The sequence below is a fragment of the Perca flavescens genome, chromosome 4 (genome assembly GCF_004354835.1).
Source record: "Perca flavescens isolate YP-PL-M2 chromosome 4, PFLA_1.0, whole genome shotgun sequence".
NCBI classification, from domain to species: domain Eukaryota; kingdom Metazoa; phylum Chordata; class Actinopteri; order Perciformes; family Percidae; genus Perca; species Perca flavescens.
In genome coordinates, this window is record NC_041334.1 from 23,338,562 (window position 1) to 23,351,581 (window position 13,020).

At 38.3% G+C, this 13,020-nt stretch overlaps 1 protein-coding gene across 2 annotated transcripts in view; it reads left to right on the forward strand.

Annotated features, from left to right (window-relative positions):
- Positions 1 to 13,020, forward strand: part of ca16b (carbonic anhydrase XVI b) — a 120,367-nt gene that overhangs the window by 96,837 nt on the left and 10,510 nt on the right. The window contains exons 13-22 of one of the 2 annotated variants that reach the window (XM_028574888.1): positions 578 to 716; positions 2,338 to 2,376; positions 3,443 to 3,534; positions 5,543 to 5,634; positions 8,094 to 8,190; positions 8,297 to 8,379; positions 8,731 to 8,865; positions 8,948 to 9,082; positions 9,563 to 9,735; positions 12,225 to 12,360. In XM_028574888.1, coding sequence (XP_028430689.1) covers positions 578 to 716; positions 2,338 to 2,376; positions 3,443 to 3,534; positions 5,543 to 5,634; positions 8,094 to 8,190; positions 8,297 to 8,379; positions 8,731 to 8,865; positions 8,948 to 9,082; positions 9,563 to 9,735; positions 12,225 to 12,360 — 1,121 coding nt within the window. The remainder of the gene's footprint in view (positions 1 to 577; positions 717 to 2,337; positions 2,377 to 3,442; positions 3,535 to 5,542; positions 5,635 to 8,093; positions 8,191 to 8,296; positions 8,380 to 8,730; positions 8,866 to 8,947; positions 9,083 to 9,562; positions 9,736 to 12,224; positions 12,361 to 13,020) is intronic. The other variant, XM_028574889.1, reaches the window with a different exon arrangement.

Consider the following 13,020-nt stretch of genomic DNA (forward strand, 5'->3'; position numbering starts at 1 on the left):
TAGAGGTCTGGAGGCAGAAATAAATCGTCTGCCATCGGGGTTCTGCCTTGAGCAGTCCCTTTAAGCATATTTTGAAAGAGTTTGCTTCAGAGTTTGCATTTTTGAAGATTTCTTTTGCCAGATTCTTTACTCTTACAATGTTAGATGTTAGTGATCATGTTAGTGTCTTTCACCTTGATTGAAAGCTGTAATCAGGCAGTTAGTATTCATGCTACTCTTTTGGCCCAAAAGCTTGCTAATTAATTTTATTCTTTTAGTGCCATTAGCGGTAAAGTTAACCATCCCAACCAGGGCCCCTTCAGGCTGAATAATGACTAGCTCGCTCTACATTTTACTTACTTATAGGTTTATTCTTAACTAAGAGAACTATTTAGCTCAAACCAAGCTTAAATTTATGTTATATATAGATATATAATAGTGAACATTTAGAATAAGAATGTCTGACTTTGGCGACTACCAGTGGTAACATAAAAAAATACACTTTGGTAGACATCACAGCATGCTAATATACCCATGCCCAGAGTGAGTCAGTAGAATATTTTTAGGCATGTATTAATGTGCATGTGTTACGTTCCAGACCGCACCATCTTGTCCAACGTGACTCGAACCCCTCACCCGGGGATGAGCAGGATGGTGTGGATCGTCCCCTTGGTGGTGGTGTCTGCTCTCACTCTGCTCTGCCTCATAATGCTACTGATTGTGATGGTCTACTGGAGGTGAGTTCAATATACCTAACCTCATTCCTGATGATGCATTTTAGTCCTAAAATGGTTTGATAGAACAATACGATGTCATTACAGCAAGTGCTAATACATAGAGAAATGCCTTAATAAGGGTATCCCTGATACCTCCCTCAGGGGTATGAATAACTAGCTGCCCCTCTGACCCCACCCAGACATTGACAAGCCTGCACGCATGTCTGGATTTTGTAGTTAGTCTGCTCCACATTCAGACCCGTCTACTTTAGACGCGTCTGTTTTATCCATATGTATGCATTTATGCGCATCAATCTCAAATAGTCTGTTTGCAAGACTGCCTTCCTCCCTGCATGTTATACCTCAGGCCCATCACCCACCTGGGTGAGGGTCAGGAGACCTGAAGGCCCTGCAGAGCCGGCAGGGGTCCCAGCTGTGTCTTCATCTGCTGGGCTGAATTCCAGCCACGCTATTGGAGCCCCAGTAATTACACAGACCAGGCCACTGGCACATGTGGGATGGTTAATGAGTTACAAATAACACTATGGGCTATTTACTGTGTGTGAAGGTTCTGCTTCTAGTTGGGTGGCATTTTGTGTATTTACAGTCTGAGATTTATTTTTGTCAATACTTGAAATGGGTTAGATGCATTTTTATGAATTATCTTTAACAGAATGAGATCACTGCAGCAAATGTTTATTGACCAACAACACTTTACTGTGGCATTTTGTGATGTCGGATAATATAAGAGCGTGTTATAATTAACAGCCTGGTTATTGGCTCCATAGAGGTGATCAACAAACAGACAGTCGAAAGCAAGACGATTAGCGGATTCAGTCGGTGGATGGATTACTGAGAGTTGTGGTATTTGAGTAGAAGAGCACGGTAAGCTTCAAGATTAGACATGACCATCACAGCTGTTGTTGTGACAACTCTTGACAGTTCACAGACAATGCCTGCTTCCCCTGGGGAAAAGACCCTGATGAGAGATGAAATCAACCAATTCTCTCGTCATGCTCTGCGTAGTCTCTCTTGGTGACAGTGCCGCCAGTGAGTTTCTCTGCTCACAGATGTTTTGGTCATTAACTTAATATCTTCATATGTTCAAATGTGTATTTAAAAACATGATCAATTGACAATCTTTTGAAGTTGACGTCTTATTTTTAGCTTGTTCTTTTTTTGCACTTAGTCTAGGTAATGTCTACAATGGAATTAATTGCTGGCGTTACAGTACACATCTGGAAGCCTCTGAGGCTCGAGGTGGTTTTCGAAAACTCACAGATGTTCAACTGAGAAAGGGAAAAAAAAAAAAAAAAAAAAAAAGCGTTGAATGGGATGCCTCTCTTCACTGACATCTATTCAGAAAGCCTATTTCATCTCAGTTTCCATTCCCCCAAAGCAAACTGTTTTTCTGAGATCATGGGAGAGAATCAGAGAGGAGGTGTCGACTGTGCTGGTTAGTTAGCCACACAACATCTGCACCCACAGAGAGCCATTGGATAGGTAGGCTGTGACGCAAGACAGGGGAGCTCTCCCCCCTTTCAGTTTTTCACCCTCCCCTCTCACTCTCTCCTTCTATATGTTTTAAATACAGTTCAGCCTTTTTTATTTTTCTCTCTGCTTTGCTTTATCTTTCTCAAAGAATGACAAGCATCTGCTCCCTCCTCTGCATCAAGTACAGGTAGGATTAAACTAGGGAATGCTAGCAGTGGGATGAAACATAGGTCTTTTGTTTGCATTCATTAGTATACATGTGTGTGTGTGTGTGTGTGTGTGTGTGTGTGTGAGGAGGGGTGGGGGCTGGAGAGGATGTGCAAGGTGTTCAGGACCTTAAAAAAATCCCTCAATAACAGTCTCTGTTTTTCTTGAGCTTTCTAAAAAGTGAGGCACTAGATTTTTTTTAATTTATTTCTTCTATTTAGATAACCTCTTACTAATCATGTCATAGTGTGCATTTTGGATGTGCTCAATGGAAGGATGTATTTAATGTGAAACCTTTTTAATTCATCTTTTTACAAAGCTTTAATATCCCCAGAAATAATATAGGTATTCTCTAAAGAGCTTGATCCGAATTCAGCATTGATTTGACAAGATTTATAGCTTTAAATCTGTGAACTTTGGACCTTGAACTTTTGTAAAAAAAAATTGGGATTGATTGTCCAAGAGGGGGCACAACAATTTTGGCTTTCCAAACAACAGGAATTATCCATGCATAAGTGATGAATGTCAAAAGTGTCATCTGCTCTCAAGACTAAACTTTGTCAATACAAGTTTTAATATGAATATATTTGCATTGAGCAGCAGCTGCTGGCATCAATCCACCCAATTTTTTCCAGAAAAAGGTCATTTAAGGGGATTTTGTTTTCGTTAGAGTGGGGTGGGATCTCTTGAAAGCGGTGTGTGTTGTTGCCCCTAAATAATCGGTGTTTGGATTAGTGGTCTTCAGTTTGAGTAAAGTGCTAAAGTTGGCGCTGCGCTGTGTGTCGCTGCGAGTTGTTTACCTGTTCCCTGTAGTCAGCTCAGACTGTTTCCAGGAGCTGCTCACTGTCAGCGACTCTGTGTGCAATCAGCTGCGTCCCACTCACTCTGGGGTTTTCATTAGCAGTTTTCTGCCGTTCCTTCTCGTGTCATTCTATTCAAATTTTAGATGCTGATGTTGACAGACCGGATCTGAGAACAATGCGATAACGACTCCCTAATAGACTTTACTGTGGCATCTCTCTGTTCTTCTCTCTCTGTCCCTGTAGGAGATTTTTCCAGACAGCTCACTTCTATGTGGAGGAGAGCAGCTCTCCCCGGGTGGTGGCCAATGAGAATATACCAATCATCCCCATACCAGGTAATCTGTATTTCATTCAATATTTTAAAGTATTCGTGTATGTGATATTCAAATATCCATAATTTGATGTCAAAGTATACTTAGGATTCACTTTGTTGCACTTTTCTAGATCAGTGATTCCCGAGCAAGGGTACTTGTATTATACAGTACTTGTATTCTGCAGTTGCATTTGCGTACGTGGAAAGATTATGAAATACAGTAGCTCAAAAAAATAAAATAAAACAATATTTAGTCAACTATAATACTAGAATGCAGTGTTTAAGAGTGAGTAAAAACGAGTTAGCAAGCAAAGAAGCTTAAACCGTATGCTAAAAGTAAAATATTCAGTAGATAAGATGATGATGTCTAACATAGATAGCTAAATGTGATGGATAAACAGTTTTATAAGTTACCTGAAAGTAAGTAATAGATAGATAGATAGATAGATAGATAGATAGATAGATAGATAGATAGATAGATTAAAATACATAGCTAAAAGTAATGTAATAAACAGCTGAAATCATTAGCTTAAAGCAATGAATAAACAGTTAAAAAAGTAAGCCTTAAAGTAATGTATAAATGGTGGTGTTGAGGAGGGGGTACTTGAGTTAATTTGACAGGACTGTAGGGGTACATGGACAAAAAAAAAAGAGTGATTTTTAAGACTGAAACTGAGTGCCAAAAAATGACAAAGGAATCTCGACTTACTTTAAGTGGTATATGTCTGCTGATACAGGACACATCCACAAGCAACCATTAACGGTTTTCAAATAGTTTTACTTACCTTGATGTCTGCGTTAGCACAGTTTCTGCCCAGTTACATTATGAAATGACTCTGAGAGCACCTCTGTAGGAATTATGTGACTGGCTTTTTGTTGCCTTTAATGTCCCAAGCAGCAGCACAGTGGCAGCTAGTCGATATCAGACTTTACTTTCACAGTCGCTTAAAGCTCGGGGACATTTCAAGGCTGTGATATCACAGTTAAAGATCACAGTATTGACTCCACATTCATTAGGCTTTTATTGCTTGTCCTTTTCATTCTTTATCCCATTCTTTCTTCTTCCCTTTTTCTTTCTGTCTTCTCTTTTTCCCTTTACTCTCTTGAAAAACTGTGGCAATTTTCTTACAGCACAAATTCTGCATGACTGACCATGTACTTAAATTAAGTTGAACATGTGGAAGAAGATAAAATTCATAGAACAGTGGCTTTATGGGCTCAGAATGTGCATCACTCATCTGCATGAATTTTTGGAAAAAGAAATAATGAGATTGTATTTAAAAGCATTTATATTGCACATAGTGCTGTGGGACATGCATACTTCTGTACAGTTTTATATCCCATCAAGGAAAAGTGGGCCTAATCAGCCGTACTTCATTTCAATTTCTAGCTACTGAAGCTACAATTTGCCCAGAACCATTTTGATGAACTGATTAGACTGATAAGTGACGCTTGACACTAATACAGGGGAGGATATTTTAATAAATGAACATATTAACAATCCAGAATTCACCTCTACGCTGTAACCACTGAGGCAAGTAAGAGCCCTAAAAGCCCCAGCTGCGAGGATGTATTAGTAAAGACATTTGCCAGTATCTGCAGCAATGACAGCTGGGTCCCCTGCACTATTGTCCCATTGTGATAGTGACCAGCATTATCAAAGATCCCTCATGTGTGATTTGGGGCTGATTTGACTCCGATGAGACAGATGCTCCCTCCCATAAATGTTCAAAATACCAAATCTAGATATTTATGAGTCTAGTTAAAACCAGTCTGTTAAAAGGCTCAAAATGTACTGTAATTTTCTAATCTTTTCTTTAACATTACATTTTTACATTTGCTGCCTGGTTGCATTAGAATTTTAAATGATAAATCACATTGGTTTCTGTGTGTTTATTGCCAACACTCTCACGCATGTACACACATTCTCAGAATACATGGTGGCTAGAAAAACCCCTAATTTTGCACTACGAACACCACATTAATGAAGTAATGGGCACTTTGCTAACTGTTCTGTGTTTGTCCTGCAGATGACATGGAGGCCATCCCCGTTAAGCATTTTATTAAACACATCATGGATCTCTACAAGAACAACCTGCAAGGTTTTTCTGAGGAGTTTGAGGTATACTTTCAACGCCACTTGAATGATGATTTGTTTTGAAGCCTTGTAAATCTTTGCTGTGTAACTAATGGTGGTTTTACAATGGAGTTGGGTTCAGTTGGTCCGTACGGAAGATAGGAAGATAAACAGGTACATTGTTGCCTTTTAGTTCCGCTCTGCTTCATGTTCACATTGACTTATTATAAACTAATGAAGAGGAGTAAATAGAAGGTCACATAGACCGACAGGTAACTCGTTGATTGGGTAGTTTTGGCAGCTGTCATCCTGCATCATCAGCAGTATAGCAAGTCATGCAGCACTTTACTGCGACTCGCATATTTATTTATGTTCTCTGGTGTCTCAAAGAGCTCATAAAGAAATAATTATTAATGAGCATCATCATAAATGGTGTTGTTGGTTTGTACATTTCACTCACTCTTTATTGGCTCGATTGCTTTTCTTGACAGTCCACAATCAGCAGATGAATTTATTAGTAGTTTAACCTTTGAATGATCTAATTGACCTTTCTACTATCATAACATCCAGTGGGTCTTCTGTTTTGCTTTCACACCACAAACAAACCTCAGCACAGTCTGCTTGGAGGAAAACCGAGATCCCCCTTTTCAGGTGGTCTTGGTCTGGTTGTTTGGTCCGCACCAAGTTCTAATTACAGCTTTCACACAAGCCAAACAAAACAGGCACATGCACATGTTTGTTTGAACTGAACCAAACAGATAAGGCGTAAAAGCACAATAAGATCTCAGAAAATATACAAGTACTATTGTCTTGTTTTTGTTCTGGTGTTAAGTAAGAGCAATTATTCAGCACTGTTCATCTCCCCTCTACTGTACGCATGTTGTCTGCAAGTGGGCCTGGGTCTGAACAGCGGTTAGAGTTTACTTTATGCATGCAGCAGTTTGTGTGCAGGGTTGCTACTTTTGAGCAGATGGTTGAGAGAAAGACAAAAAGAAAGATCAAGAGAGACGGAGGTTAATTAGAGAAGGTCTGTCTGCTGGGTGATTGGATGGAACACATTCTCTGTGTAACCAGGTTAAGAAACGAGGCAAAAGCTTCAGCCCCAGAGGATTCCTTCTAATTGGGGTCATTTGATGTAGAGCTTGTGTGCATAATTTTCAAATGCATCACAATGAAGCTGTGTTAGAAATTATTGTTGTATTTTAGGGGGTTGGTGCAGTGTGGTGTAGTAAAGAAGAGGAGATGAAGGCTGTCTTACTGGAGGCCTGAGTTCAAGCACTAGTGGCAGTAAGCATCTGCTCTCCTGGAGGGTCCTTGACTGAATCTCTGGTTATGTTATGCAGTTTATCCTTAGTTTAATATACTGTAAGTTTGAAAAAAAGTTTCCCTGTAAAGACCAATTTTTTTTTTTACCTTAATTTAACCAGGAATATACTCATTGATATTAAGAATCTCTTTTACAAGAGTGCACAATTAACAGAGTTTCAGACATAAAACATATAACAATTCACAATGAAAACACATAATAAATGACAGGATCATAAAATAACAAGATATTCAACAATGTTCACCAGAGGTCATCTAATTCAGGGATCAAAACATTTAAAATTTCTTTAAAAACATCTAGTGGGACCAACTCACAAAGGTTCAGGCAATTTTGGAAATCGTTCTACACGGAGGGTGTGGCATATTTAAACGCCTTTTTACCCAGTTCAGTGAGGACTTTAGGGATGGAAAACCGGAATAAGCCCTGCAAACGAAGACAATAACTTCCTGTTTTTTTCTCATGGATATAGAGCTGCAATATAGTATTGCGAAACACACTCAATCTCGGAGCCAAGAATTGTGGTGATAGATGGAAGGAAGGTTGAGTGGCTTTGATTTTGCATTTGAAATCATCATGAGTTTTGTTTATAAGGCAAGTAAATAAATCTGCTTTTACCTGCTAAGACAGAGACCTTCAACAGGGGGTCCGTGACCCCTAGGGGGTCCTTAGAGTTGCTACAGGGGTGCCTCCAAATAATTGTTTGATGGTTTAAAAAAATGTATGCCTGAAAATATTGAATGAGTAAAGATAAATCTGTTTTTAGCTAAGGTATCCATAAGCTAGCCATCCACAGATACAGTTAACCTTAAGGATTCACTGTGCCACATGTTAACATTAAAACATGATGTAGAAATATATAATCATGCCAACAATTTTTATTTTAAAAGCTTAGTATTGTATGCACCATAAAAAGGTATATGTAAAGGCTTTAGGCCGCCCTACACTTTATTGTTAGCCCAGTTTAATATGCAACTCAATTATATACAATATATATAGTAACGGATCCCTGCTCCGTTTGTTTTTCAGCTGAGGGGTCCTTGACCTAAAAAAACGTTGGAAGACCCCTGTGCTAAGAAATAAAAATATGTAATACTGTAACCGTTAGAGAGGGTAATTCAATTACATATTCTCTCCTTGTTTAATAAAATCCATCTCTGTCTATTTTTCCTCCCTCCAGGAGGTCCAGCGCTCCATAGCAGATCTGAAAATCACTGCAGAACACTCCAATCATCCCGACAACAAGCACAAAAACAGATACATCAACATTGTGGCCTGTGAGTCAGCTGTAAAATCTGATTATGACGTATCCTGCAACAATGTTTTTAGAACATGTTTTCATCCTTTTAATAATCCACATAAATATATCAATGCTCTCCCTAGATGACCACAGCAGGGTGAAATTACGAGCTCTGGCGGGGAAAGATGCCAAACATTCAGATTACATCAATGCCAACTACGTGGATGTGAGTTTTACCAACCGCTTGACTAGTTCTTAATGCGGGCCTGGTTTGGTTTTCTATTTTGTGTTTGAAAAGTTGTGAAATTTACCTGCATAGTCCTGTCTTGAATCCTGAACAGTGTTAATTGCTGATATCTTTATTAAAATATTGATTTAGATATCAAAATCATAACATCAACAGAGATATTAAGAATATTGATTAATGTATAAATATCTACAATTTTAGCTGAAGGATTGGATTTTATGACCTACCTGTGTCAGTAAACCATATCAGCTATATCAGTGGTTGTGGGTAATTTATACAATATTGATTGCATTTTACCAGTAAATATATTCCACCACTGTCCTGTTTCAGGGCTACAACCGGCCCAGAGCTTATATAGCTGCTCAGGGTCCTCTCAAGTCTACTTTCGAGGACTTTTGGAGGATGGTGTGGGAGCAGAACACAGGAATCATCATAATGATCACCAACCTGGTGGAGAAAGGGAGGGTAGGTTTGCTTTAATTTCATTTGCAGAAGTAAAAATACAAAACAAATCCCTTTAATTTATTGTGTCTGTTGTGTCCTTCAGAGGAAATGTGACCAGTACTGGCCGACCGAGAACAGCGAGCAGTACGGGAACATTGTGGTGACGCTGAAAAGCACCAAAGTGCACGCTTGCTACACACTGCGGCGTTTTCTTATAAGAAACACTAAAGTTAAAAAGGTAACCGAGAGTCATTCATATATGTATATATACACATGGAGAAGTATGTGTTTAGACTTAGTGGTATAACATTTAGTAAATTAAAATCATCCCAGTTTACATCATTATGAAGCAGCATGTTGATCAAGTGTGAGGTCAGCATATTCCATATTATCAGTTTTGCTCTTAAATCTAAGTGGGTCACGTACTACTAACAGGCTAGTTTTTCAGTTGTCCAGTTAGCTCACAACAGTTTTAGTTACACAATTTTAAATATTTATTAACATCTAATCTGTGTAAGAATAAGTTGGTGGATGGTGCAGCCCATTTTGATTAAGTGTTGCATTAAAGGTCCACTTAGCCTAGTTATAACACAAGTGTTGCTAAATCGGTACTAAAACAACGGATGAAGCCAGCCCATGATAACGTCCTCCATGCACAGTAAAAAAAGAGTCTGCATTGTATTCTAACCAGGGTCACACGTCTGCTCTCATGTTCTAGGGTCAGAAGGGGAACCCAAAAGGGAAGCTAAACGAGCGCATCGTGGTCCAGTATCACTACACTCAGTGGCCTGACATGGGAGTACCAGAATACACCCTCCCTGTCCTCACCTTCATCAACCGCTCATCAGCAGCTCGGGCTGCAGACATGGGCCCTGTCCTGGTGCACTGCAGGTATGGTACTTACTGTATTACTGAGCTCCAGGGCTAAATTAATGTTACTCAGTAGGCGATATGAGGGGGGATGCCAACCACCTTGTTAGCCCGAGGTCACTAATAGACAGACCGCCTTTACGGTAGGGCTGCACGATATGAGGAAAATATGTAATAATAGTATGAAACAGATATTAAAGTGTTTTCAGTTCTGCCTTTCTGCTGCTTTCAGTATACTGCTAAAATACTTCCAAATTGCTTGTTGAATTAAAAAAAGTGAAAGGAAATTTCTTTTTTTTTTCTCTTCTTGAGCAAATTGAACATTGAAATTAACCCAAAAGGCACCATTAAAAAAAAGAAAAAAGAAAGAAAAGAAGAATGATAGTTATATTTGAAAGGACAGTTTTCTGCTGATACTCTTTCAACTAACTCAAAAAGTGGCTTTCGGGATGTGTTGCAGTCTTTTGCGATGTTGTTTATCGCACAACTTAATATCGCGATGGCGGTAAAAAAAGATTTATTGTGCAGCCCTACTTTATGGCGGGGTTAGGAGCCCAGGCAACTCACCGACCAATTGCATTCATTATAAATCATCTCATGTGATGTTACTCAGCCATCAAATCTGTGCATTGCGACTCGAGTCAGTGGGTAAAATATACACACAGACGAGATGAGAGACAACAGTTGGAAAAATAAGTGAGTCCGAGAAAAGTAATTTCATATGTTGTGCTCTAAAAAGAGAAAAGGTATAGAAAATGTCCTTAAGCAAAGGTTCGCGAACATCCTAACGTCTAACTTGCATTATGATTCAGGGCCATTTATATTGAAGTAGCCTAGTAGTACTCTAATAATAAATACATGTTGTTTTCTCATTTAAAGTAAAATAGGGAATGCATTTACAAGTAAAATACATACCGGAGAGAGCTTTTGAAAAAATGTGCATCTTAAAATAAAGTGCTTCATTTTAGAAAAATGAAATAAAAAGTGTAGCTTGAGTTTCCGTTTTTCTTCTTTTTTGTTAACTCCATTTCACATCTTCACAGTCTCAACCCATTTTATTTGTTATTTATAATCCCTCCAGTTCAATATGAAAACTGACAATGAAATCCTGGCAGGACAAGCTAGAGCTCACTGAACAAGAGAAGGTGAGGGAATGGGATATAAGAGGGAAAGAAATAGAAAAGGAGGTGTTAAAGCTGTTCAATTGTTAAAATGTGTTGAGAGTGTTTATTATGAAATTGGTTGAGACTGTTAATATGTGAAACAAGTAGAAAAGTAGAAAAAGGCAAACAGTCTACACTTTTTGTTTCATATTTCTAAAGTTAGGCACTTTATTTTATCATACATATTTTAAGTTCTCTGTTATGTATTTATTTTTTTAATGCAGCCCTTATTTTATTTTAAATAAAAAAAGAACAAATGTATTTATTACTGGAGTACTTATTTTTTATAATACCTCCTTTTTTAATGTGAAAACAAAACTAACAAGAAATATTGTTCAAATATTATTGAATTGTACTTTCCTTATTTGATTTGACTGTCAGTTGTTAACTATATACAGACATTGATACACCTACTAGGCTACTATAATATCAATGGCACTGAGTCATAACGCAAGTTAAATACATTTTCTCTAACTGCACCTCTTTGAATACCCCTACTAGCAGAGAGAATGCATGGGCAGATACTGTTGTTTATTTGAATATGTTATTCTAGTCTGCCTGACTCATTGATTCTTTATCTGACTTTATCTGAGGTTTGTGCAAGTTAGAATCTATAGCCCAGACCATGGCTCTGAAATATCAGTAGCCTAAGGCCACATTCAGACTAGGTCAGGCGCTCCGGCAAAAACAGGATCTTTCTATTGATTTTGAATGGGGGAAGTGGGTTTAGGCAGTGGTGGCTGAAGGGTGGTGCCGGGGGCGGAAAACGCAGCAGCCTCCGCGGAGACGGATTCAACTTTTGGAGAAATGCAACCAGACTTCTAAGTCCGTTTTGAGGCGGTTTGAGAGTCCCGTACAGTAAACAGGAAAGATCAATGTCTCTATCGCTGCCACAAGAAAAAAAAATGAGGGTAAATAAAACCACAAGCCCTTAAATGCCCAGGAGTTTGTGTAACAGCTGACTACTTCTTGCAACAAGCTTCAGCACAAAGCACAGTCCCTCCGTCTCTTTTCTTTGAAAATGTTGGTTGGAAATGTCGAGAACGGAAAACAATAATTGTGAAATATAAAGTATGCTACATTGGGGGGGTCTTGTGCTGAAGTAGCAGATAGATTTGTAATTGAGATTTTTTCTCTATGTCCCACCTTTCTGTCAGTTTCGTCTTGGATCTATTATATATTCTCTAAACTATAACTCATATAGCGGGTTACTTAAAATACCGGTCTTCTCATCAATAGGGTGCCCCCATTGGGCCATCCCCCCTACTAAAAATGTACAAATCGCCTACTGATGTCTTTCTATGGGCCTTCCATTATGCTCATTGTGCTTTGTGCTCTGCTCCTCAGTGCAGGGGTTGGGCGCACAGGAACGTACATCGTCATTGACAGCATGCTACAACAGATCAAGGACAAAAGCACAGTCAGCGTCCTGGATTTTCTCAAACATATCCGCACACAACGCAACTACCTAGTTCAGACTGAGGTAAGAAACCCTGATTCCTCCCTTGTGTTGTGAAACTGGATTCCTTCTTTTACATTAAAAAGCTAATTTAAAGATGGATATGGAGTTATGAAAGCTATTCAGTTTGATACTCTAGGCTCAGGAAAGATCACACTTGCTGCAATTACATTGTAACACACATTACAAACTAGGTCAAAGTTATGTATTTAATTCTATACCTAATAGAGAATTATTTCTATATCCGATCTATACACACAGACCACTTTCTGTAACTGGGATGTCATGTTTTTCTGGCTTTATTTAGGTTTTCTCCTCTATAAAGTTCCAATTAGCCTTCCAAGTTAATTTCACAATTGATTATTAATTCTTGGAATTCCAATAAATCATATAAAAGCGACTGCTTTGGTTACATGTTTGGTTACATTAATGCAAAATATAATCAACTAATAAATCAAGATTTATTGTTTTAAATTAAGCTACACAATATAAAGTAATAAAATTAGCACTTTCCTTAGCAGCTTCAACATTAAAGTGATGAACACGTTAATGCATTCAAATATATTGTATATGTCAATAATAATAATATATATATGATTTGGAAATGGCCAATTGTACATAAGGAGTACTTACTTTTAGTACTTTAAGTATTAAAGTACTCTTGCAACAGAAGTATTGTATTTT